At 43.0% G+C, this 24,338-nt stretch overlaps 1 protein-coding gene across 5 annotated transcripts in view; it reads left to right on the top strand.

Annotated features, from left to right (window-relative positions):
• Positions 1–24,338, top strand: part of PRKG1 (protein kinase cGMP-dependent 1) — a 1,163,528-nt gene that overhangs the window by 815,047 nt on the left and 324,143 nt on the right. The window contains exon 1 of one of the 5 annotated variants that reach the window (XM_040454318.1): positions 15,431–15,520. The exons of the other annotated variants lie outside the window; for them this stretch is intronic. Within the exon in view, the coding sequence (XP_040310252.1) occupies positions 15,515–15,520 (6 nt within the window). The 5' untranslated portion in view covers positions 15,431–15,514. Of the gene's footprint in view, positions 1–15,430; positions 15,521–24,338 lie in introns of those variants that run through there. 5 annotated transcript variants of the gene reach the window in all.

Genomic DNA, 24,338 nt, shown 5'->3' with positions numbered 1-24,338 from the left:
TCACCCCCACTCTTTCTTATAAATAGGAGATGCTTTCTTCTAAAAATGTTTTCTTGTATTTTTTTTTTTCGGGGCGAAATTAGTTTTCTCCCAGTCCGCATTTAATTTGCGATGACAGGAATCTATTTTCTGCTAGCCCCAAACTCTGAAGGCATTTCTAGTCATTTTCTCACCAGAATATGTATGCTTTCCTGCTCCATGCTGCTTGTAATTCATTAAAATGTATGTTCTCTGCAAATAGGAAACCAATCGGTAATAAATCAGCTTTCTAGAAAACATTCAGAGAAAGTGCTTGAAATGGTTGCTGCATAAGAATATACAGACCTGCTTGGTACTGGTGATTTGCTGCCTTTTATGGGGCTTGTAAACAAACGGTGAATTTCTGTGAGACTGTAAATTAGTGGCTTCCCTTTAGCATGAGGATGACATTCCATTTACAAAATGCCATTTGATAGTATTGGCGTCTATCATAATGAGCCCTGGATTCTTTTTACAGAGCGTAGTGATAAACACCGGGTCTGAATTAGACCAACCGCTCTGATTATAAGAGACTAGGAGCCAAGATCTTCAATTTCTGTTCTCCCTCCCTCCCTCCCTCCCTCCCTCATTCGTTCTCCCTCGGCCCCCCCCCCCTCTTGCCCTCTTCCCTTCCTTCCTTCATCTGAGACGTGTTCATAGCTGCCAAAAAACCTAGTTCAGGGACTTATACACAGTCGGCGTCCAAGACCTAAATCGATGAAGGACAAGAAGCCCACTTGTGCTTACAACATGCTAGTAAAAAGCAAAAGATAAGAGAGAAAAACAGTTGGACTTCTGTTTTCGTCACCAAACACAGAGCTCATCTGTGATGGAGTCATCAGTCAGCTTGGAGAGGATGGTGGAGTGGCCCTTCGGTCCCAGGTCTCCCCAGACCTTCGGCTACCTGAGCCCTAGGAACCAGGAGGAAGGCAGCGCACCATCCCCTGCAGAGAAGGAATCAGAGCCATTTGGAGGCCAGTGCCTGCGGGCTGTTTCCTGGTAGATAAGCCTCTGAACCGGGGCAGGCAGTGTGTCTGAGGCGTGAACGTTTATCAGTTGTCAGTCAGTAGGAACGAGGAGGAGGAGGAGGAGACCGTGGCCAGCCAGAGCTTCAGGGGAGCGAGGACCCTTCTCTGAGTCTTGGGCCCCATGTGTTCCCTTACTTGTTACGGGATGCCATCAGTGAGCGTCTCTTAGCTCTCAGGTAGGACCTACCCTTCTTTTTTTATTACACCTAAAAATTATTACTTTAGTAAAGGTAACGTGGTTCGTCTTCTAAATAGAGCTGCAGTGCACCATCACTGTGCGATTCTCTGCTTTGTACGATGCTGGGCAGGTCACTTTACGCTTCCAAGAATCGTTAATCACTGTGGGCCTGAGAGCGGTGGGCTATTCCAGTTACCTGACTCTGCTTTCTCCTCTGGTTTGTGGTTCCCTTGCTCTCTTTGTCAGCATATGACTTCAAAGTCACGTGCTTGTTCCTAGACTGATGGGAACTTGGCCACTTCCCAATTGTCCAGAAGTATCTTAAGGGTAGGCTGTGTCTGGACGGCTATCCTATTTCCAGCAGAGCAAGGATTTGCACAAGAATTCTCCCCGGCACTTACTACATAACCAATATTTGTCGAATGAATAGTCTGAAGAGGGTTTCAGTAAATATGTGCTACATGAGTGGGGAAACACAGCTGTTTGATTTTACATTTAGATGCTTTCAGCGCAACCAGAATGTAAACTTGTCCAGGATGTGGGACACGCATTGTGCAAGGCAGGAGTCCTGGAGCATTATCGGATGACACACAATCGAAGGGGCTGGTAGAGGATTCCCTAGGACCCAAAGTCAAGGTGGAAGACAGAGGTGGAGGGAGCCGAAGGCTAGAGGGTCACGGGAAAGGAATTCCTTAATCACTCTCTCCTCCACCTTACCCATCCCTGGAAGATAAAGCACAAACCTTGGGAGGATAGATATTCTACAGAAGAGGAAACCTCCTAAATAACGGATTCCGGCTCTCGGATAAAATGGCCCTGGGCAGAGGGCTGGGCTGGGGTCAACTTCTTTATCAACAAAGAGGTAGACATTTTATCAGAGGTGACAGGGCTGAGCACCCACGGCCCAGAGAATGTCACTAGAGGAGACCAAAGAAGAAACCCTAAGTGGCGATAGCAGAAGTTCCTGGCCCTAGAGGAGGAGAATAGGCTTTTCCAGCAGCTCAAGGAAGGTTTCCGTGAGAAAGAAAACCCGACGGGAAACCAAACTGCTGTGATGACCCCTCTGGCAAGGGCTGCACTCGGGGCAGAGCCTGGCCCTGTGCAGGGGAGCTCGCCGTCTTCGCCTGCCCGGAGCCCTGCAGGACACAGCCCCCAGGTACACTCGTGGCAGCCGTCAGGGCCAAGCTCATGTTTGGACTCCCGACCGCTTAGGACGCGGTCCTGTGTGGGCCCGCTTTTTGCAGAGACCACAGAACGTGGGCAACTCCCCGGCAGCCCAGGAGGTGCCTCTGGGACGGCTCGGTGCCCCCGCTCCAGGGCCACACGGTCTTTCGGTAGTCCTTGAGGAGGACTTTTTGGGGTGACGGTGGGGTTCATGGGATCTGGAGCCCACGGCCAAGAAAGAATTTCTGAAGACATCTTTGATGCAAAAAGGTGATTTTATTAAAGCTCAGGGACAGGACCCGTGGGCAGGAAGAGCTGCCCGGGGACCAGGAGGAGAGACTGGGGGAGGTAAAGTCCAGGGGAAGTTTCCAGAGAGATTTTCATATGCTAGAGAAGACGCCCAGGCTCCTGGAGGCCTGGCTGTTGTCAAGCTAGGGTGGTTTTCCTTCCAGCAAAGCATTAGCGTTGAGACAACAGGGGGTTCCTGGAGAAACAATTCACCCTGCTTGCCTCAAGTGTTTGTCCGTGGGCTGCAGGGTGTAAGGAGATTTAATGTATCTGCCATCTCCTCCTGCCTCTGTCCCCACATCAGTCCTCACCACAGCTCAGAGCGCCTTGAGCATGTCCAGCCACCCACGTGGGACCTGGCTTTATCACAGCCCTGTGCGCCTCCCGCCCTCCACAGTGCTCCCCCGGCCTGCTGGCGTCCTGGCCTTACGAGAGCAGGTAGAACATGTCCACCAACAGACAGGCTTCCCTGCTCATCCTGTCTGTACCCTGAGGGCTGCCTCCAGCCCCCAGAATCCTTCCCTTCCCCCAGCAACCTCTACTGCCAACCAGCCGGAAAGTCGGGCTTTGCAGCCTCACGCCAGCCTGGCCCTGGGCTCACCTTCAACTAGCACAGCCAGAACCCGGGACTGGACCACAAGAGGCCCTTGGAGTGTATCTGCATTCTCCCCTCCAAACCCTGCCACAAGGGAGAGTCACTGTCCCAGTACCAGGCCAATAAAATCTATCTGCCCCTGAAAATCAACAAAATACGTACGCATGCATATGTATATATGTATATCTATGTCTCTGTGTATATATGTATACATACGTATATGTCTGTATCTTTATCTCCATATTATAATGCTTGGATTTCAGTCTTGGCAACACTTTTTTTATTTAAAAAAAATTTTTTTTAATGCTTATTTATTTTTGAGAGAGAGAGTATGAGTGGGGAAGGGGCAGAGCGATAGGGAGACACAGAATCCAAAGCAGGCTCCAGGATGTCAGCACAGAGCCCACTGTGGGGCTTGAACTCACAGACGGTGAGATCATGACCTGAGCCCAGGTCAGACGCTTAACCAACTGAGCCACCCAGGTGCCACACCTTAGCAACACTTGTTAATGCTGGTCCACAATTCACGACTATGTGACCTTGCACATTAACTTTCCTAAGTTTTAGTTTCTTTTCTCGAAAGTGTAATAAGATCTATATCATACAACTGTTTTTCATTTTTTTAAATATTTTTCCTTATTAATGGACTTTATTATTTCAAGAGGTTTTAAATTGACAGAAAAGTTGAGCAGAAAATACTGTTCTCACACACTCCCTTCTCTCCACCCTCAATTTACCTTACTATCAATATCTTACATTTGAAATTGTTACCATAATTCTTTTTTTTATTTTAAATTCTAGTTAGTTACCATGATGTAACATTGGTTTTTAGGAGTATAATTTAGTGATTCATCCATAATATTTCTTTATGAATTTTTTTCTACTATCTGTAGTCATCTTTCCTCTTTCATTTCTGATGTTAGTAATCTGGGTCGTCTCTCTTTTTTTGTTAGCCTGACTAGAAGTTGATGGGTTTTATTTAGTTTTCACAGAACAAGCTTTTGATTACATTGATTTATTTCCGTTGATTTGCTGTTTTCTATTTTTACTGATTTCTGCTCTATTATTATTTATTTTCCTTGGCTTACTTTGGATTTAATTTGTTCTTGATATTTAGGTTATTGATATTAGATCTTCTTTTCCGACATATGCATTCAGTGCTAGAAACTTCTCTCTAAGCCCTATGTTGGCTGCATTCAAGAAATTTTCACTTATTCTAAAATAGTCTTTTTCTCTGGGGCGCCTGGGTGGCACAGTCGGTTAAGCGTCCGACTTCAGCCAGGTCACGATCTCGCGGTCCGTGGGTTCGAGCCCCGCGTCGGGCTCTGGGCTGATGGCTCGGAGTCTGGAGCCTGTTTCCGATTCTGTGTCTCCCTCTCTCTCTGCCCCTCCCCCGTTCATGCTCTGTCTCTCTCTGTCCCCAAAATAAATAAACGTTGAAAAAAAAATTTTTTTTAATAAAATAAAATAGTCTTTTTCTCAAGACTTTTTCTTTGAGTCATGTATTATTTAGAAGTGTTTTGTTTAATGTGCACATTTTGGGAGTGGGGAGTTTCAGCTATCTCCCTGTTACTGATTTCTACATCAATCCCAGTCACATAGGTTGTATGAATTTTATTCTTTGGAATTTAAGGTATGTTTTATGGCTCCAATTGTGGTCCTAGTGAATGTTCAATGAGAGCTTGAGAGCAATGTATAGTTGCATGTAGGATGAGTTATTCAATACATATCAATTGATCTTGTTGATTGATATTGCTGTTCAATCGTATTCTTACTGAATTTCTGCCTTCCGGATCTGTCAGTAATACAGAAGCACTGAAGTCTCCAATTTTAATAGTAGATCATCTCTTTCTCCTTGCGTTTCTATGATTTTTTGACTTATGTATTTAGACATTTTGTTATTAGGCACATACACATTAAAGCATCATTATGTTTTCTTGGACAATTTGTCCTTTCATCATTATGTAATGTCCCTCTTTATCCCTGATAATTTTGAAGTCTGAATTATCTGAAATTAACATAGCTACTTTCTTTTGATTGGTGTTAACATGGTATATCGTTTTCTATCCCTTAAATTTTAATCTTTCTGTCTTTATATTTGAAGTAGAGTTCTTCTAGACAGCCTATAGTTAGGTCTTAGTCTTGCTTTTTTTTTGTTATGTTTTGAAATTACTCTGGCAGTTTATGAAATTTTGATTGGAATATTTAGACTGTTAATGTTTAAATACGATTTAAAACTACTTATTCTTCATGGATCTGAATTAGTATCTGCCATATATCTGTTTTATATTCATATATTTTCTCTTTGTCTCCTTTTTTTCTTTCTTTCCTACAATCTTTTTGTGCTCCCTGTGGTTTAAACTATACATTTCCTACAGTTTCATTTTCTCTCCTTTCTTAGCCTATAAATTATATATATTTTAAATGTTTTTTTTTTTTTTTTTTTTTTAGTAGTTGGCTTTGAGTTTGAAATACACATCTATAACTAACCCAGGTCCTCTTCCAGGAAGCTCTGTACCACTTTACAGGTAGTATAAGGTAGGACCTTATCCCCAAGTAGTCCCTCCTCTTACCCTACTGTCATTCATTTCACTTACTTGTAAGCTAAAATACCCCATACATTGTAACTATTTTTTTGTGGGGGGGGGGCAAGAAAGTCTCTATTTCTCTTTCACTTTTAAAGGACAATTTCACCATATGCAGAATCCTAGGATGGTGGTACGGGTTGTTGATTTCTTTCAACACTTTAAAATTTTTGCTCCGTTCTCCTCTTGCTTGTGGGTTTCTGAAGAGATGCTTGGTATAATCCTTATCCTTCTTCCTCCCTGGGTGACGTGTTTAGTTTTACCCTTGTCTTTGATTTCCAGCAGCTTGAATATGATTCATCCTTTTTGATTTTCTCTGAGCTTTCTGGATCTGTGGTTGTGTCTTACATTAATTTCAGAACCCTCTCAACCATTTTGATTTCAATCATTTCTTGTGTTTCTTTCTCTCGTCCGATCATACATGTGACAACTTTTGTAATTGTCATTTGTCGGATCTTCTTTTCTTTACACCCATTCTTTTTTCTCTTTTGATTTTGGAAGTTTCCATTTACATGTTTTCTTGTTACCCCTTTGATTCTGTCTTAGGTTTTCTATCTCTCTGCTTACATTACCCATTTTTTCTAGAATGCTCTCTACTTTTCCTTAGTGTATTATATTATTCATAGTTTCTTTAAATTCCCTGTTAACAATTCCAAAATTTCTGCCATGTTTGACTTTGGTTCTGAGTCTTACTTTGTGTTTTCAAATTGTGGTGGTTTGTTTTTTGTTTTTTTTTTGTTTTTGTCTGCTTGTTTTGTTTTTGTCTGCTAGCATGCCTGGTGATTTTTGTTGTTGTTGTTACTGAAAGCTGGATATGATGCAGCAGGTAAAATGAAATGAGGCAAATGGGCCTTTAGTGGGAGGCTTTATGTTGACTTGGGTGTTAGCCTGTGCTTACTGTAGTTGTGGTGTCAAAGGCTAAAACTACCTCCAGTGTCCATGTTTTTTTTTTTTTTTTCCAATCTGTTTTCTTTGAGTTGCCCTGGAAACTCTTCCTTCATTGGTTCTGAGACTTGGAGTCTTACAGCTGTGAACCCCTGGATTCTCTAGAGAGGAGAAAAAGAGATTCTAATAAGATCTAATAAGATTCGTATTTATATATTTATATTTACAACCTGCTGTCTGTAAGCTGGAGATCCAGGGAACCCAGTGGTGTTATTCAGTCCAAATCTGACGATGCGAGACCAGAGGAGCTGACAGCGTGGACTCCAGTCTGGGTCTGAAGGCCAAGTGCAGGAGGTTGATGTCCCAGCTTAAGCAGTATGGCAAGAAGGGTCAAATTCTTCTTTCCTCCACCCTTTTGTTCTATTCAGGCTCTCAACCAAGTGCATGATGCTCTCACCCACATTTGGAAGGACAGACTGCCTTCATTGAGTCCACAGATTAAAATGTTCATTTATCCAGAAACCCTCTCACATATGCACGGATGTAATATTAAGTCAAATACCAGACACCCTATGATCGAGTCAAGTGGACATTAATCACCACACACGGTAACCTGTAGCGTCGAAGGGATTTGTTCCATAGCCCTATCGTGAGGTCTCAGTCTTTTTTTCTTTTATTAAAAATTTTTGTTAATGTTTATTTTTGACAGAGAGACACACACACACACACACACAGTGTGAGCAGGGGAGGGGCCAAGAGAGAGGGAGACACAGAATGTGAAGCCGGCTCCAGACTCTGAGCTGTCAGCACAGGGCCAGATTGAGGGCTCGAACTCACCAACGGTGAGATCGTGATCTGAGCCGAAGTCGGAAGCTTAACCAACTGAGCCACCCAGGCGCCCCTGAGGTCTCACTTTTAGAGTGAGCCCAAGTGAGGAGTTTGTCTCCCCACTCATCAAAGCTAGAGGGACCTGGAGTTGAGTGTTTTCTTTACCCAGGTTGGTTAATCTTTGGCAGAAGCTCCCTTAAGCTCTAGTAGAATAGTTTCTCTTGAACACAGGCCTTGTAAAGAGAACAAAGGGCTCTGAATATAGTTCAGAATCATTAGTTTTCTTCTTTCCCTGAACAGCTACTGGAGTTTTCCCCTTATCTTCAGGATGAACACCTGGTAGAATTCCTCGGGGGTAAAAATCCTGAGAGTGTTGGGGAGAGTTCCCCCCAGCTGATCTACCCTGAGCCTCTGGCAGTGCATCAGTGAGGGTTTTTATAGCATTCCTGCCCACATTGGCTCTGGCTGGGGGTTTTTGCTTCTGGGCCTCTGCTTCCAGTAGGTTAGCTGCGAATCTGGGTTTCACCCCATCTGTCTCTCCAGCTTTGAAAGCAGCAAAGCCCTGTGACCTCACTTTTCTGACTGTCTCTCCAGCTTTCAAAGCAGCAAAGCCCCATGACCTCACTTCTCTGATGGCTCTAAGGAAAGTGATTGATTTTCAGTTGAGCTTTTTTTCTTGTGGGGATGAGAGTGACGGTTTCTGAGCTCTTAACGTGTCACATGGGAAACCACTGTATTGCAATATTAAATGTAACATCCGTAGAAAGCACTTAACCCAATCCATGGCACAAAGTCAGAATATATTGTCAGCTACTACTGTAATTTATTGATTCTATCGTTTTTTGGTCTAATTAAATAACAAGATACCATTAGGCGTCAAGAAGTCAGTGCGTCTCTTTGAGCATATTAGAAAATTATTTCAGTGCAAAATCATAGGTCTGCTGAGGTCAGAGGTCTGCAGCACTCAGAATGGCAGGACGACACCGGCATGAAGAAGCAATCTGAGCCGAGAGCTGGGCCAGAGAGCCGGTGACAAGGGGGAAACAGTGAGGAACACGAAGTAAAATAGCAAGAATTAGGCCTGCAGGAGCGTGAGTCTGGGAATGTAGAAAAGGTGGCGAAGGGGGTAATAGCCTCTTTAGATGTTTGACCCAGAGCAGAATTGATACAGCCAGCTTTGTCTTTTGTATTCAGAGATGGTGCTTCTGATGGGATTGCTATTCCTGCGAAGAGATGCTGTTGAAGTTTATTGCGAGAATGGCCGCCCTTTGGTTCACAGCTGTCACCACTGTTTAGAGCAAAGCTGTCATAGATGTGTGGCCTGCCCAACCTCTTTGCTCAGACGGAGCCTCCCCCTCCATGGCGACTGTGGCTTTTCTTGCTCTGCATGCTGCTCAGTTTCCCAGGGGTTTGGTATTTGCACAGCGGTTGAGAAGCAGCCGCAAAGCGATCCTTCAGCCCTGCCTGTGTATCGTCAGGTCCATTCACCGTAGACTGCTTATGGCCTATTTTCTCTATTTCTTGTCTACCATAGTTTTGTTTTCTATTTTGGTTTTGTTTTGTTTTTGAGTATCGCTTCTTAGTAGCCCTAGAAACTTCTCTCTCCCTCTCTCTGCCCCTCCTCTGCTCACTCTCTCTGTCTGAAGATAAACTTAAAAAAATTAAAAAACAACTTTATATAAAATAGAAAAGATCAGCCTTGCAGCTCTAAAGACAGTTGGACTCTGTGCCATGAACTTTGAACTTGGAGTAAACCTTGGTTCCATATTGGTTTCCTAAGTAGACTAGATCACATGACTCAGTTGGGGATGTTGCTTAAAATACACGTATGCGGAACAGCCACAGGGCGACTGAAATATATCTGGGAAAGGTGTCTGAAAACCTGTATTTTAAATAGCCACTGTTAACATTGTAGGTCAGGTCACAGATTGGCCACAAGGACCACACACAGTTGCATGTGCCCAACCGCTCACACAGGGAGAAGGATTGAAGTTTCCGTAGGTCCCCAATTTGTTTAGTTATGGAACAGAACCTCATGGAAGGGAGGGGGTTCGCCATACCCAGCAGGAGCAGACACAAGCTGTGTCCACAGGCGATCTCCATGCCCTTCCTCTTATCCATTCAGTGTGACGTTTGAGACAGGTGGTGTCATGCTAGGATTGCAAAAGAGAGTAACACTTGGCTCTTTGGCTGGTTTGGTTGGTTAGTTGGTTGGTTGGTTGGTTGGAATTTCTTTTGTTGTTGTTGTTTGTTGGTTTTATGGGACTTCTATTATCATTTGAGAAGACGGTACCCTAAAATACTGTCATTTCCATGTAAGGCAGGGATCACCAAACTGCCTGCTACTAATTTTTGGACTGTCGTTGACCTAAGAATGATTTTTTTTTTTTTAAATGTCTGGAGAAAAAAAGGTCAGAAGAACGAGGCTTTGTGCCGTGTTAACATTATACGAAATTCAAATGTAAATTTTACTGGAAGCCAGCCACACTTGTGCCTTCTCTCGTCGTCCACTACTGCTCGTACACGGCAGTGAGAGCTGCCCAGTTAGAGTGCAGACAGTGGGTCTGAAAGCCCAGGCCACTCAGCGGCTAGGTCTTCCTGGAAAAAGTGTGACAACCCCTGATTGAAGGGAATGCCAACAGTCACCAGGCTCTCTTGGCTCCTGATGCAAAACAGCACTGACAGGCCCCCGTCCTTACTCTGGAGGGGTCCGCACGGGTGCCCAGGTGGTCCTGAACAGACGCTCTTCCTGCTCCCTGCTCTCCAGGGCCCTGGAAGCGATTCCCCACCTTTAAGCCTGACCCTGATTTCCCTGTCGTCTGGCTTGGAGGTTCCCGTACGGAGTTGGGATAGAAGACCGCGGTCACAGTGCATTTCCCCACTCCCAGCCGCCCGCACGGTTCAGGTGGCCTGGAGAATTTAGGAGGCACCCACCGACAGGTGAAATGAAGGACTTGCTTGCCAAGAAGTCAAGTCATGTGCGAGAGGTTTCTGCAACTGATTGGGAAGAAATAGATGGGGCCTCTGTTCTGTGGCCTCCCTTTTGGCCACAATAGCAGGGGCCTTAGCACAGCCCTTAGGAGACAGTGGCTCTCCAGATAAAGGAGTTTGTGACAGCTTTCAGGAAGTGCATCACGGCCTTCTAATGCAAACCGCAAACCAATGAGGAGCTTCCCTTATTGAAAGGGAAAGGGTTGTTTTAAGTGGAAACCAGGAGGCCCCCCTGGGGCTCCCTTCATTACTTGAAGTGTCAGCTGTTAAAAGCTTCAGGGCCAGAAAGCTTAAGGTGGGGAAGAGAAAAAGTTAATAAAGAACAATCACGGTGCACTCTGACTGACATTCGAATTTGTAATTTCCCTTCCTAATTAGCATTAAAGCTTTCTCTATTTGGCAAAAAAAAAAAAAAAAAAAAAAAAAGCTAGGCGGCTGAACTTGAACTTCCAGAGAGATGTTTTAACAGCTGCTCACCATCCTAAGATGAATATCAGTAATTAGAACTATTATCGTTTGCTGTCATCATTATAGCTACTGTTATTAATCCGCACCAGGGAAAGCCATGAGGCTAATGCTGGCTGTCCCAAACTATGAAATCCTAATTATCATTCCCTGCTCTAGAAAAGAAGCTGTTTGAGCAGCTATTGAGAGGAGGAGGTGTCTGTTTAATGTGCTGATGATTTGGAATCACCGGCCAAGAGAATTCTGGAGAGTGACCCCTGCTTCCATTCTGCCTCTTGACTGGCGTAAAGGGTCCTGGGATTTGTTCCAAAGCAGCTAAGGTTACGCGTTGTAGACCTTGGCCTCTCAGAGGTGACGCCTCCACTGAATTTGCAGACGGCCACTGAATTTGCAAACGGCCGACGTAACACCACTGTTTGACGGTAATTAAACATACCTCAGGCATAATTACTACTGACCGGAAGAAAGAGATGATAGGAAAATGGTTTTATTATTTTAAAAATAGTCGGTTGCTTAGATGCAGCCTCAACAGTTGTGTACGGTAGATTAAAATGCATGCTTTGCTTTTGACTTACTTGATCCGTTATTTTGAAATTGCAGGCAGGGACTGTTGCCTCAGGTCACTCATCTTTTACTTTTATTTGATATTCAAGGAGCATAATTAATACTGTGCATGCCAGGCCAAGTGATAAATATACCCCAAACCAGACCTGCCTCCCCCCTCCCCCCAAAAATAACACACTCATAATTGCAGTGTATGAATCAAAAGGGCTAAAGACAGAAAACTGAAATTAATTTTCCATTTTAGTTTTGTAAATTGAGCTAAATCGAACATGACCCCTTAACTAGTTGCTAAACATTCATCACTGGTTCGAGAGTGGGCTTAATAACCTTAAGGCAAACCTCCGGCATAATAGTACGTGAATTTGTTTTTAAACGGCAAGATGTTGTAGGGATACCCCCTCCCAGCTATATAATCTGTTTCCCAGCATTATTTGGCTGAGATCTGAATTCTGATATACGTGTAGAAACAGAATAAATTAAAGTCTCTAAAACGATTTCCCCAGTAATATACGTGTATGAGAAATAGCCATCCTAGATAGCCTTCTCTTGCAGGATGTAAACATACTGAAACCTAACAATATCTTTTGATATTTGTATCACTTGTTCCCAGACTTTACCCAAGGCCGTTTTGGGGGCACACTGTTGTCACTTTTTACCTATCTGGGTTCCACGGAACCCCACGAACGGACTATGGGAGATGCCAGTCTAGGCATGGAGCGCCTTGTAATAAACTGCTGGCTTGAGCCGGAAGGGTTTTGCGGGCTGTTTGGATTATTTACTACAGGACCACAGCAGTAGTTGGGTGCAGAGAGAAGTGCCCGCCTCCCCAGGTTCATGCTGAGTGTGCTGCGTGTGGGGGCACCCAGGGGGACAGGGGAGACACCCTGGGTGCCCCAGCTTGGTGCTCTGTCTCCCTCCTCAGCCACCCCTCTCAGCGACCACATTCTTTTTATGAGCAAGGATTTTTCTAATCTGGTCATATTTTAGGTGACATTTCTGTGTATTTCCTAATTTTATTTCTAGATTACCCAAATCCTCTGCCCTGAAGTTGGGACTCCTCCTTTTTGGGATAGAAGTAATGATGCATTCGTGTGCTTTAATATTGGTGTATTTACGTTTATGAAATACATTATCAATAAAGTGGCTTCGAATGCCCATGACCCCTGATTGGTCCGTGATGAGTCTATGATAATAAATGAAAAACAATATAGTTAGGTTTTTTTTTAATTATTTAATTTAAAACAATGTCTTCTATTATGAGATTGATTTTTTAATGTTTGAGCTTGCTTCTATTAAAAGAGATGAAAGACAAATACAGTTTTAATTTGATTTTGGTGTTAGATATTCTTACTTGGGAAAATGTCCCCAAGTTGCTGTTTATTATTTCTTCATTTATTTATTTTACTTTGTATGATTTTATTATTAAGTAATCCCTCCACCCAACATGGGGCTTGAACCCCAAGATCGAGAGTCACACGCTCCACCGGGTGAGCCAGCCAGGCGCCCTCCCCTGCCCAAGTGGTTTTTATAGAGTTACAAAAATACCACTGGCATGCTAAACCCTGTAAGAATTAACAGTATCTTGTAGTTTCCCTGGCTTTCTCCACTTCTCCCAGCCCTCACCCGGGCCATTGACAATGGTGAGTCTTGGGGTGCTGGCTACTCCATTTTTGTCTTTCTCCCCTTCGCTCCTAACATCAGCATAAATTTGTGTGCTGAAGGAATGTTGGGACTTAGAGTAGGTTTCCGTTCTGTGAAGCCCTTTGGACTCTCACAGAACTGAATGTTGTTCTTGACGCCTTTTCTGCAACCATCCCACATGGAACTAATTGTCCTGGACTGAGCCTATTTTACACTGTCAGGACCTGAAAACTGATGAACCAGGGATCAAATGAACTTCTCCACGTGACGGTAATCTCTCTAATAGAAACATTGTAGGAAGATAATGAGTAAGATGCTAGCTAGAGAGGAAGGGCCCCTGGAAATGATCTCGGTCAACCCTCTCATGGGGCAATGGAGAAAGCCAGATGTGATGTGATTAATAAATACAGTTTCCTTGAAAATCAACTTAGGAAGCTTCCACTCAGCTGAAAGTGTTGTTATCACTCCTGCGGGAAACCAAAGATTTTCAGTTGTATTAGGATAAGTTAATGCAATAGAAAATAATAGTCATCAAGATGGAGGTTTGGAAAAAAACAAGGAATGAATTTTGTACCTTCCATTCTGTAGTGTGATCCACAGTAGTAAATAAACGCCTGTAAGCACAGTGCTGGAGAGATGAGAAAATTCACATTCATGGAGGGTACTGTTAGCATTGTTTCTTATTTAAGCATTTATGAGATCATCCCACACAAATTTGCATTCCCAGTAATCACCTGTGGAATTCTGTTTTCAGAATTGTATTTAAAAAAAAAAAAGAAGAAGAAAACTATTATTACCGTAAATAGTTAATGTATGGAAATCCTCGTGTTATTTTCAGTTTTTCTCTGTCGAAAGCAATTTTCTCTGCTGAAGAATGTAGAAATGTAGCCTGAGAGCTCCTCATTAGAAAGGATAATTTTTGGTACTGTAACATGATAATTCACTTAGTCTTATAAATATTCTGTTCCATTCCTCACCTCAGAAGTTTTCTCATTTAAAATACAGACTATCATGTTCTCTTTCCTGAACGGGTTTGGTGTTGATTTTATTGTTTTGAATTGAGGATAATGTTGTTCTTTAGCTCCTTTCAGTAGAACTACTTTTATGATCCTAAAAATACCCAGAATATACTCTACTATCTGGAAAAGCAATAGAAAAACAACACTTGAGAAAAAAGCTCACTCTTGACCCCGAATAATTGTCCTTAAGAAATAACAATAGCTGCCATTTATTAAATATTCATTATGTGTCAGACCTCATGGGCTTTCAGTCACTTCTTGCATTCTTAGACAGCTCTGTGCAGGACGTGGTATTAACCCTATTTTCCAGATAGATTTGGCAAGAACACTCACCGAAGAACGTGACCCAGGGAGGATTTGGATCTAGGTGTGTTGGACACGGAGACCAGACTTATAATTGTCATGTTGCCTTACTTTGACCTCTAAGTGGATGGACAGAGGGGCTTTACTAGGGACCAATCCGGGGCTTATTTGTGCCCTTTTAACAAAGCGCCGGGGGGACAGCAGGAGGGCATCTGGATAGGGCATGACCGTAGCTGCTTATGACAGGTTGACTCATGGGAAACTTTCTATCACTTTAAAATTTCTTGCTTGGGGCCCCTGGGTGGTTCAATCGGTTAATTGTCTGACTTTGGCTCAGGTCATGATCTCACGGTTTGTGAGTTCGAGTTCCACGTGGGGCTCTGTACTGACGGCTCGGGGCCTGGAGCCTGTTTCAGATTCTCTGTCTCCCTCTCCCTCTCTGAAATGAATAAGCATTAAAAATAAATTACAAATAAATAAATGAAATTTCTTTTTCAATGAGAAGCTTTCAAGTGCCTCTATGTCGGTGACCTTGGCTATGCTATTTCTTTTGTACCAGGAAAGGAGGTGAGATTTATCTCCGAAGATAAGAGGAGAAAAAAAAAACCAAAAAGCTTACTCTTTCTATAATCAGTTCCTGAGGTGATTTTCTTGAACAGGTGATATTCTTGCTGAAATTGCATCTAGGCAACATGCCTATTTTTTTTTTTGTTGTTAAACACTTTGTCTAAGCCAACAGATATTATCTAAAGGGCTTAAGCAGAGCTTGCTTGGGCAACGTATATGCTGGGATTGGAACAAAGCGTTTGGGTAGGAGTTCCAGTGTGGGGATCAGGTCCCATGTTCAAACCCTGACAGTCAGGTGACATACCTGGGCTAGCCTGGCGCCTCCGGATCACAAGACTGTCTTACATGCATCCAGCTTCTTACTTTCCTAAAGGGAGAAACAAAGGCAGATTCGTATGACGGTAAGTAGATGAAGCCAGCAGGGTAGGAAGTGGGGCCACTTGTCGGGTCTCAGATGGGCATTTGCTCTTCTGTTCTGGCACTTGATTCCGTGCAGGAATGAAGGGCTAATGTTGCACCTGCTCTGATTTTCTAAAAGCTGAAAAACTCAGATTTCCGGGTAAAAATCTCCTGGAAGTTTAGTTGTGAAATTTTATCAAAGTTTTTTTTTTTTTAATTAATAACTTGTTAGTTAACAGAAATAAATCTTGAGTTGATTTCATATGTGTACCCTGCTAATTTTTAAATACTTTCATCACTGCTGTCTCATTGAGCCATCCAAGAAAGCTGTGATATAGGTGGGACAACATATTTCTAGCTTTCAGGTGAGGAAACTGAGGCACACAAGACCACCACTAGTAACTATAGATGCTGCAATGAAAACTCAGCCGAGACAGTCAGACTGAGTTCAAATCGTGTCTCCACCACTAAATTCAGGGTGACTTTGAGCAAGTTACCTTTGTGTGCCTTAGTTTTCTGATCCATCACAGTAATTCTGATGTCAGAAGGCTGTTCTAAGGATTGAGATGGTTAGGATTTATGTGGCATAAACTTTTAGCTGCTTAATGATGTTTATCTGCTTTCACAGTAATCACAGTGTTTCACATTGCTGTCAGTAGAGCAGGAAAGAGGAGATTGGGCAGAACCCCAATTTCTGAACAGGAATTATAGCAGTGACAGGACACAGACATAGGTTATACTTTGTCGTGGTGTCATCTTCAAAAATAGCTCAAGAGCATCACTTGGGTTTCTTTTAGAAAGCGTTACAAACTTTTCTTACTTTTGTGTGAGAATACTTACGTATACACATATCCACACAAGTTAAACAGCCAAGGGGCCTAGCAAGAAATGTATTTTGCTGAGGAACAGCAACAGAACCATATAAAAACCCAACTAGAAAGAAAAGCTTTGCTGATAAGATTAAAAAGCAGTGCCAGATTCAAGTCCAGTTCCAAGATCAGAACAACAAATCCGAGGAGAAAGGGTAAACACTGGAGAAGAGAAAATACGTGCGTGTGCACGCGCGCGCACACACAAATACACGCATGTGCACTGGGCGATTTCAGATTACATTTATTATATTTTAGGTGTGTCAACTAAAGTGCAGTGTATGTGAAATTAATATATGGGTCAAAGGAACAAGTCTAAACGCCTTCTAGTTTGATGGTTGGAAATTCTCTCCGGGGAATCCTTCTTTATCTTGTTGATTTCACATTTTGGAACTCTACTGAGATTTACTAACCACCGGACATTCGTGAAATAGCTAATTCCAGTCACCTGGTATTAGTTAAGATAGATTAAATTATGCTATAGTAACAAGCCCCGAATATCAACAACTTCCCTTCGTTGCTCACTCTTGCTACATGTTCGGTGTAGACAGTATAGGGGCTCTGCTCGGTGTGGTCCCTCGAGGACCAAGGCTGACAGGGGCTCCATGTGACCTCCGTTTCCATGATCGCATTGCTTCAGTGAGGGTTTGACCCTTTTGCTCCTCCCTCTTGCGTGTGACCTCTGGAGTGCAGAAAAATGAGCTTTGCCAATTGGTGGTGAGGAGAATAAACTATAAGGAGCATTCCTGATTGCTTCAGTATTATTAGACTGTGTTCCCACAGGTAGAGCTCACAGTTAGTGATGTGTGAGTGATGGATTTTCTTGGAGACAAATCGAGTGAAAAGTTCAGCAGTTTTTTATTGCATGGATTTTAATCGTGTATCAAGTGTCAAGATGATCAACCAGAGCAGAAGAAAAAATGAATGATGGGGTTTGGAGCAAAGCTATGTCTTAAGGGCTTAGAAGAATCTTTTCATCCACCCCCAGGCTAAGTAGGATGGTCCTGGCCATGGGAATTGGATGTTGTTGTCCTCTGACCCCCATCCAAACTTCTTCCCCCACTGCTCCAAACCTACCCTACCTCCTCACATTCAATGTGTAGGTTGGCTGTGGAGGAGTGAATGGAGTCCTAATTAGTGAATTAGGAAGTCTTTGCTTGGGTTGTCTTACTCACCTTGAGTGTTGGCTGGGAAGGGTCTCTATACCCCTGGGAGTGGGTATTTCAGGTTCTAACCCTTAGAGAATTGGTAAACATTTGAATTGTTTGGACCTAAGTGTCCTTTAGCTTGATTTATGCATGGTTATTTAGGTACTTTGTATACCTTATTTGCATACAGAAGAGAAACTTAATATAAACTGTGGTTCTGTTAACTACCAAACAAGGTTATTCTGGAGGCAGGTGCCTCTTACAGGTTAAGTAAGCAAAGACCGGAAACTGTGGGGGGGCGGGGGGGGAGGGTGCAGTGTAAACCTTTTAACGTGTACACTTAGTAAATATTTACTCAGCTCCTCCCGTTGGAGTTCAGTGATTGGAAAACTTGAGCTATAGTAGATTCAAAGATCATGATGATCAATCAACGGTAGCGTACTTGGCTTCTCATTTCACACAATCCCATGTTTGTTCGTACTAGTCGAAGCTTACATACCCCTCAGTCAGGAAATACTTTTGAGTTATTAATCCAATTGTCACTTTTTATTCCTCATCTTATGTGTCCTTTCTGGGGATTTTGAGACACCCAGTCTCTGCTTCCTTGAAACCTTTGCCTTGAGTTGTGTACCCCCACATTTGCCTCGGAGTTCTTTGCAGTGTTACTGGCTGTGACTTGTTTCTTCCTTGTAAGATCAGAGTCCTCCAGGCTTCCCCTCAGCCTGAGGACTCAGCACAGCCAAGTACTCACTAAGCTTTCCTGAAGTAGTTTTGTGACCTTGTGACATAACATGCCTATGTAAATGTGCCCCAAATCGATGTCACTCGTCCATTTATTTTTACTAAAAATGGTGGCCCTTGGCTGGCTCAGTTGGAAGAATGGGCGACTCTTGATCTCAGGGCCATGAGTTTGAGTCCCATGTTGGGGTTAGAGATGACTAAAATAAATAAATACATAAATGGATAAATAGACAAATAGAAATAGCTCCATGTATTTAATCGCTTCCTTGACATTCCACTTACTTCTAACTCAACCTCTTCAAGACTGGAACTCATCAGCTCCCTCCTCTGCTTCCTATTTCCATTTTACTGCATGGAGATATTCAGCCCTAGCCTGAAACTGAGTCTTCCTTTGTTCTTTCCACACCTAAACTTAAATTTTATTTATTTGACCTGCGCAGAATCTTATAAATCTGGTCCCTCCTGCCCCACTTTGTGTAGATTGGGGGTTAGCAGCCTTGTTTCCTGTGCTGTCTTAACAAGTGGCCCAGACCTCTGTCCTACCATGTATAATGATGTGTTATGAATCCTTAATTTCATTTAACTTTTTTCCACTGTTGATAATGACCTCCTTGAGGCCAGGAACAGCCATGTGTTTATGAATTCCTAGTACCAATAATATTTCTTTAATATATAGTTGCACCACAAAAGGATGAGGTTAGAGGTACAAAGATGCTGATAAACAAGGTTATGCTTGATCATTTTGTTTTCTGAAAGCAAGTGACAATGTCAAGTTTTCCGTGAGGGATAAGGGATCTGTAGCCAGATAAGGGGATAGATCTGTTGTGGGCAAAGTACCGCATTCAAGGAGTGGGCCAGCAGGACTTGGGGAAATCTCTCATCTTACATGTTTGATCTGGGAGGAAAAGAAAAAAAAAAAAACATTAAAGCTAGAATTACAGCTGGGTTTCTTTTGTTTTTTAAAAACCCCAGTGTAATTATTATCATGCTGGCCTAGAAATAGTTTTTGCTTCAGTTAATAGACACTTAGGTCGAATAAAAGGAAACGGTTAAAAGAATTTCAAATTCTTAAAAGACCTTGTAAATACGTGGGAAGTGCTCTCTCATTCCCAGTATAGAAGCTCATGACAATGACATTAGAAACAACCCATTTTATTTGAATTGTTACACACTTTTTAGACAAAAGCTTTCATTTCGTTTTGGGGCTTTCTCTGGGGGTGCTGATAGAATCCGAAGAGGGAATGTAAGAAATTTGTGGGAAGATTTCCATAATGATTCACAGAGATTCAGAAAGAATGATTTTGTTGTTCAGTTAGCAGAAGTGCCTTCTCTTAAAATTTAATTTTGCAGACTCAAATTGAAAAACATTTTGGTTTCTTAAAAAAATTACAGAAGTAGAGATGAGGTACTCTCTGAACTGGCTAAGTGCTAGATCTAATGGTCATCATGTCTTCCGTAGATTTTCCGGGCCACTTGGTAGGACTTCATTTATAAGTATAAAAGAGTCCTTCGGATGTAAGCAGAGACAGTTGTATATTTCACATGATTTTATTGTGGCCACATTCTGTGCACTGTGAGCTCTTGAGAGGAACAGCACTAAATAAACCCATGAAATAAGAGTAAATTAACATGCATCTGACTCTTCCAGTGTTGGCCTGTTTTGAATGGTTAACCTGATTTAATGTTGCCAGCAGGGTTTGGCTATTACATGCTCTCAGAGCATATTGAAACGAGCCCTGGTTTGTAAATCTTGGCAGGAGTGTAAGAACTCAGTCCTTGGTCAGCCTGGCATCCTTTTGTTGCAGCCTGACTTGAGAAACGGAATCCAAGACTTGAACATCCCATCTGCACTCAAAGACCCTGTGAACTGCCTGTTTGTTTACTGTTCAATTGCGTTGTAGTTGATTCAGCTTCTTAACAACAGTGATGTGTTTCCCTTTCTATAATAACTAAAAAATACAGACCTCTGGTCAACATGCTAAGATAGCCTCTATCCACGAATAGTTAAGTGTCTCATTCCTGATGAGGTTTTTTGGGGTGACAGTGGAGTTCGTGGGGTCCAGAGCCAACAGCCAAGAATTCTTGAAGACGTCTTTGGTCTTCAAAATCACCTTAATAAAAAGGTGATTTTATTAAAGCTTAGGGACAGGACCCGTGGGCAGGAAGAGCTGCCCAGGGACCTTTAGGAGAGACTGGTTATATACAATGGCGTTGGGGAAGTTTCTAGTGAGATTTTCATATGCTAAAGAAGACTCCTAGGATACTGGAGGCCTGAAGCTAAGGTTGTTTTCCCTCCAGCAAAGCATTAGCATTGAGACCGTAGGGAGTTCCTGGAGAAACGTTTGCTCTGCCCGCCCCAAGTGTTAGTCAGTGGCCTCAAGTGGTTGTCAGTGGGCTGCAGGGTATAAGGAAATTGAGGTCTATCTTCCATTTCCTTCTGCCTTTGTTTCCCCCATCACTATGGAGGGGTGATGGAGAATCTTAGGTCATTCAGGTCTATGATCCCTATCAGTTAACCATTTGTTTTCTTTGTTCTTGGGCAGCCAGGAGTGCCTGAGGAATATCACACATCCCTCTGGGTTGAGCGCAGAGGATGTTTGTGGCCTGTCAGCTTGCCGGATGTTCCCTCATCATTCCCCTCCCTCAACTTAGACCCTTACAATTTTTAAGGTTGCTGAGGGTGGAAGGTCTCCTCTTCTGTAACTTTTTTCTGCTGAATAGGGGCTTAGAGATGTCCCTACCTATGGGTCAACAGTGGTCAGTTGGGGAAGTTAAAGGGGAGTTATGAAAGGCAAAGACAGTAAGTTCAGGGGAAATAGCACATATGAGCCTCCTTGAGTAGAAAGGACCATCTGTCTTTTGGACGTTATGCCGGTTTAAGGCAACAGGCAGGGAGACCCCCGAAAAGACAAGATAAGGTTAATACTAAGAAAAATTCATAAAGGTACATTATTGAAACATAATTTTTTTCTCTAAAAACCCTCATTAACCAGAGTTAGCCAAATCAAGACTAATTGTAAAACAAGCCCAGTTTTAACAAACCTGGCCAAATTATTTACATAGGCTCAGCAAGATTGGTGGCTGATGGTATAGAACATTTGAAATTTGCTTTGCTGGAACTTTTTATAAGGAATCTAAATTGAACACTTAGTAGCCTCTCCGAGCCAGAAGCCAATGCGGGCAATATCTGTAGATTTGAGTGAATTCCTCTCCACGAGGTCCCCAACATGTCCGGAGGTCCTGCACCTGCCAGGAAGTGACATTGTTTACTCACCTGGTTGGGCTGCTGGGAAGTCTGTAAGCAAGGTATCCGGCCAACATTTCCAAGGAGATTTATTGGCTCCATGCTTGAAAAAGTCAATCTTTATTCCTTAAAGCTGTTGGGTCATATCCGAGTCTATGCATGCCAGTCCCAAATATGACATTCCAGTCAAAGCCTTGGTAAAATGACCAATGTTTTCAATGGTGTCCTTTTACAAGGAGATTCTCATTGAACTTAGGCAAGTAAGTATGATTGCCTCGAAAGAAACAACACTCCTTGAGAATTTGTGAATTTCAGAGGGTTTAGGTAGAAAAGTTAAATGCCTCAGTTTGTTGACCGAGGAATACTTCTTCACATCCCATATCATATCTTAAGAGGAAGTTTTCTTAACCTGGAAGAGCAAACATTAGAGAACCAGCAATATTTTAAAATGAGGTACAAAACTATGACAAAAAGACTCAAAAGCGGACATGATTAAAGATCTGATGGGAGTTCCTTGTAATGCAGTTGACAAGAAATTCAGTTATTTTTGTGGCACATAACACTTAAATAATCAGAATACCAAGTGAAGGCCTTATACCAGAAAACATTAAAACTTTACGAATTGCATACATGTTTGAGTAGTTACAGCATTTACCCAAGCAATACAACCTAAGGTTTTCCATTATTTGACAATGCTTTCAGAGTAACTTTCCATACCAAAGAAGTCTAATTGGTCAAAAAGACTTTATTTACTATTTAAATCTTGGGAAGTTTGTTAAAAACAAAACAAAACTCAGAATGTTAGTTACAAAGCACAATGCCTGTTTACCATCAGACCCAAATATCCTTAGTTTCTCTGCAATAAGAAATCAAAAAGCAGATAAACCATGTTTTATAATCAATGCTTTAACATCTTAACCTATTTGGAAAAGACCTAGATGTCCAATGAATTCAATCCCAATTATCATGCCAACAAAACTAAAGTTTTAGGTTACCAAAGACTGAAAGCTATCTGAACAATTACCCGTGAAAACTTTGCAACTAAATTAACTATCATTTAAGTTGTCTTTTTGCTAACAAATTGCAATAGAAAGAACACAAACTTATTTCAAGAGCTTATTTGACTTTTAGCAAAACGGGTGGGATAAGTTTCATATTTAATGCTGATAGAGAGGTCTGTCTTAGACCAACAAACTTAAATTAGTTGAAACAGAACATATGTTCTACCCGTATCCACTTAGAAGACAACAGCGTTCCCCTCTGTCAATTTTTACCTGAGACCTCCGTGGGGAAATCTGAAGTGGGTGGTCCAAAGTGGGTGCTCTTTGCTCCTTGACACCGAGGGTGGAAGGAGGGGCCAGTGGTGCCAGGGGAGGCACTGCGGATGGTATAGAATCAGTTAGGCAGGCCGCACTCTAGGCAGTGCAGAAACAGGAGGAGGAAGAGTTCCCAGTTCTAAATCTCATCAGCTCAGACAGAGGAGCGGACGCCATGTTTGTTTTCCTTTCCACCAACAAGTGAAAATTTGCAGTCCGTGTCAGGCCACAGAAGACCGGGAGTTTCCCTGAAACGAAGGGAGCTTTGGCAGCTGCTCTGCTTGGGAATATTCCTTCAAGTCCCCGTTCTGGGGTAGACTAACCAGTTGGCTCCAACTATAGCCATTAACCCAGGAAATCAATGAGGGAGAGGCCCTCACATCTATTAGGCAGAAGAACAGAGAGAGAGAGTCAGCGTCCCCTCCATTAGGGATGACCTGTGTTTTCTCCAGTAACCTGGATTAACTTGGAGGAGGCCTATTTAGACATCTAATATGTTAGGAGGGTGTTTACTAGCCAAACACATTTGGATAAACACATTCTGTAAGAGACCTTTGCTCCGAGTCCTGAGTTAGCCATGAGGGCCTGGACCAAGGGTTACCTCTCTCTATTTGCCCTGTTTCCTGCGGAAGAGATCTAACTGCTAGATTCTATTGAGAACACGCAGTGTTACAGATCAGTCCTTTCCTAAATTTTGCAAGACAAATTGTTTCCAGTGGGTTAAAAAAAGCATCCCAAGGGAGAGTCCTTGGGGACTGGAGAAGCTCCCAGGCTCGTCCTAGAGAGAGAAAAGGTGCATTACCATGAAATCCCCCCGGGGCCCCCCACAACTCCTGGGTTGCATTCCATATGCAGGGTATATCAGAGGTTCCCAAGGGGTCAAAGTGGTCTGAGGTGTCCTTGGAACAAAATCGCTATGACCACCAACCAGCTGCTAAGGGTTCTTGAAGAAGGGAGGCCGGCCCTCCTTCCCCTTTCCCATTAGATCCTAGGCTACAAATGGGTGGCAGCATATGGACCGAGTTTGCATGCCGTGCCACACCCTGAGGAGGCTGGTGGTGGGGGCTTGCTGTGCCCCACTTGTGGCTTGCCTTGCAGAGAAAGTCACATAAAACCCGCCATCTTTAACACATGGGAAAAAACTGGAAAAGTTTTATAAAATTACCCAATTCTGTGATTGAGGACATTGACCAGGAAAAGTAAAGACAGAAATCCATCATGATCTAAGGGACGTTCCAACACGTATAGGCTTTACACCAGCTTCCCTAGGAAATGGCTCCTGGTTGGGTTAACTCAATCAGGTACTGGTTTCGGCAGGGTCCAAGTGGAGGTCCTGCTGCCAGAAGCTGCTAGACCAGGGATGTGGAGGGGATCACATTAGACTAGTGAGGAGGAAACCTCACATGGGAGTGTTAAGATTGGCTGTCGTCAGTTACCCATTTGTTTTGAACAGCCAGGAGTGCCCGAGGAGTATCACACATACCCTACCTGGGGGGGGGGGG

Source organism: Herpailurus yagouaroundi, unplaced genomic scaffold, assembly GCF_014898765.1.
Source record: "Herpailurus yagouaroundi ecotype Mexico unplaced genomic scaffold, PumYag 211, whole genome shotgun sequence".
Classification (NCBI taxonomy): Eukaryota; Metazoa; Chordata; class Mammalia; order Carnivora; family Felidae; genus Herpailurus; species Herpailurus yagouaroundi.
Note: the sequence above shows the minus strand (reverse complement) of the source record. Positions and strands in the feature narration are given on the sequence as shown.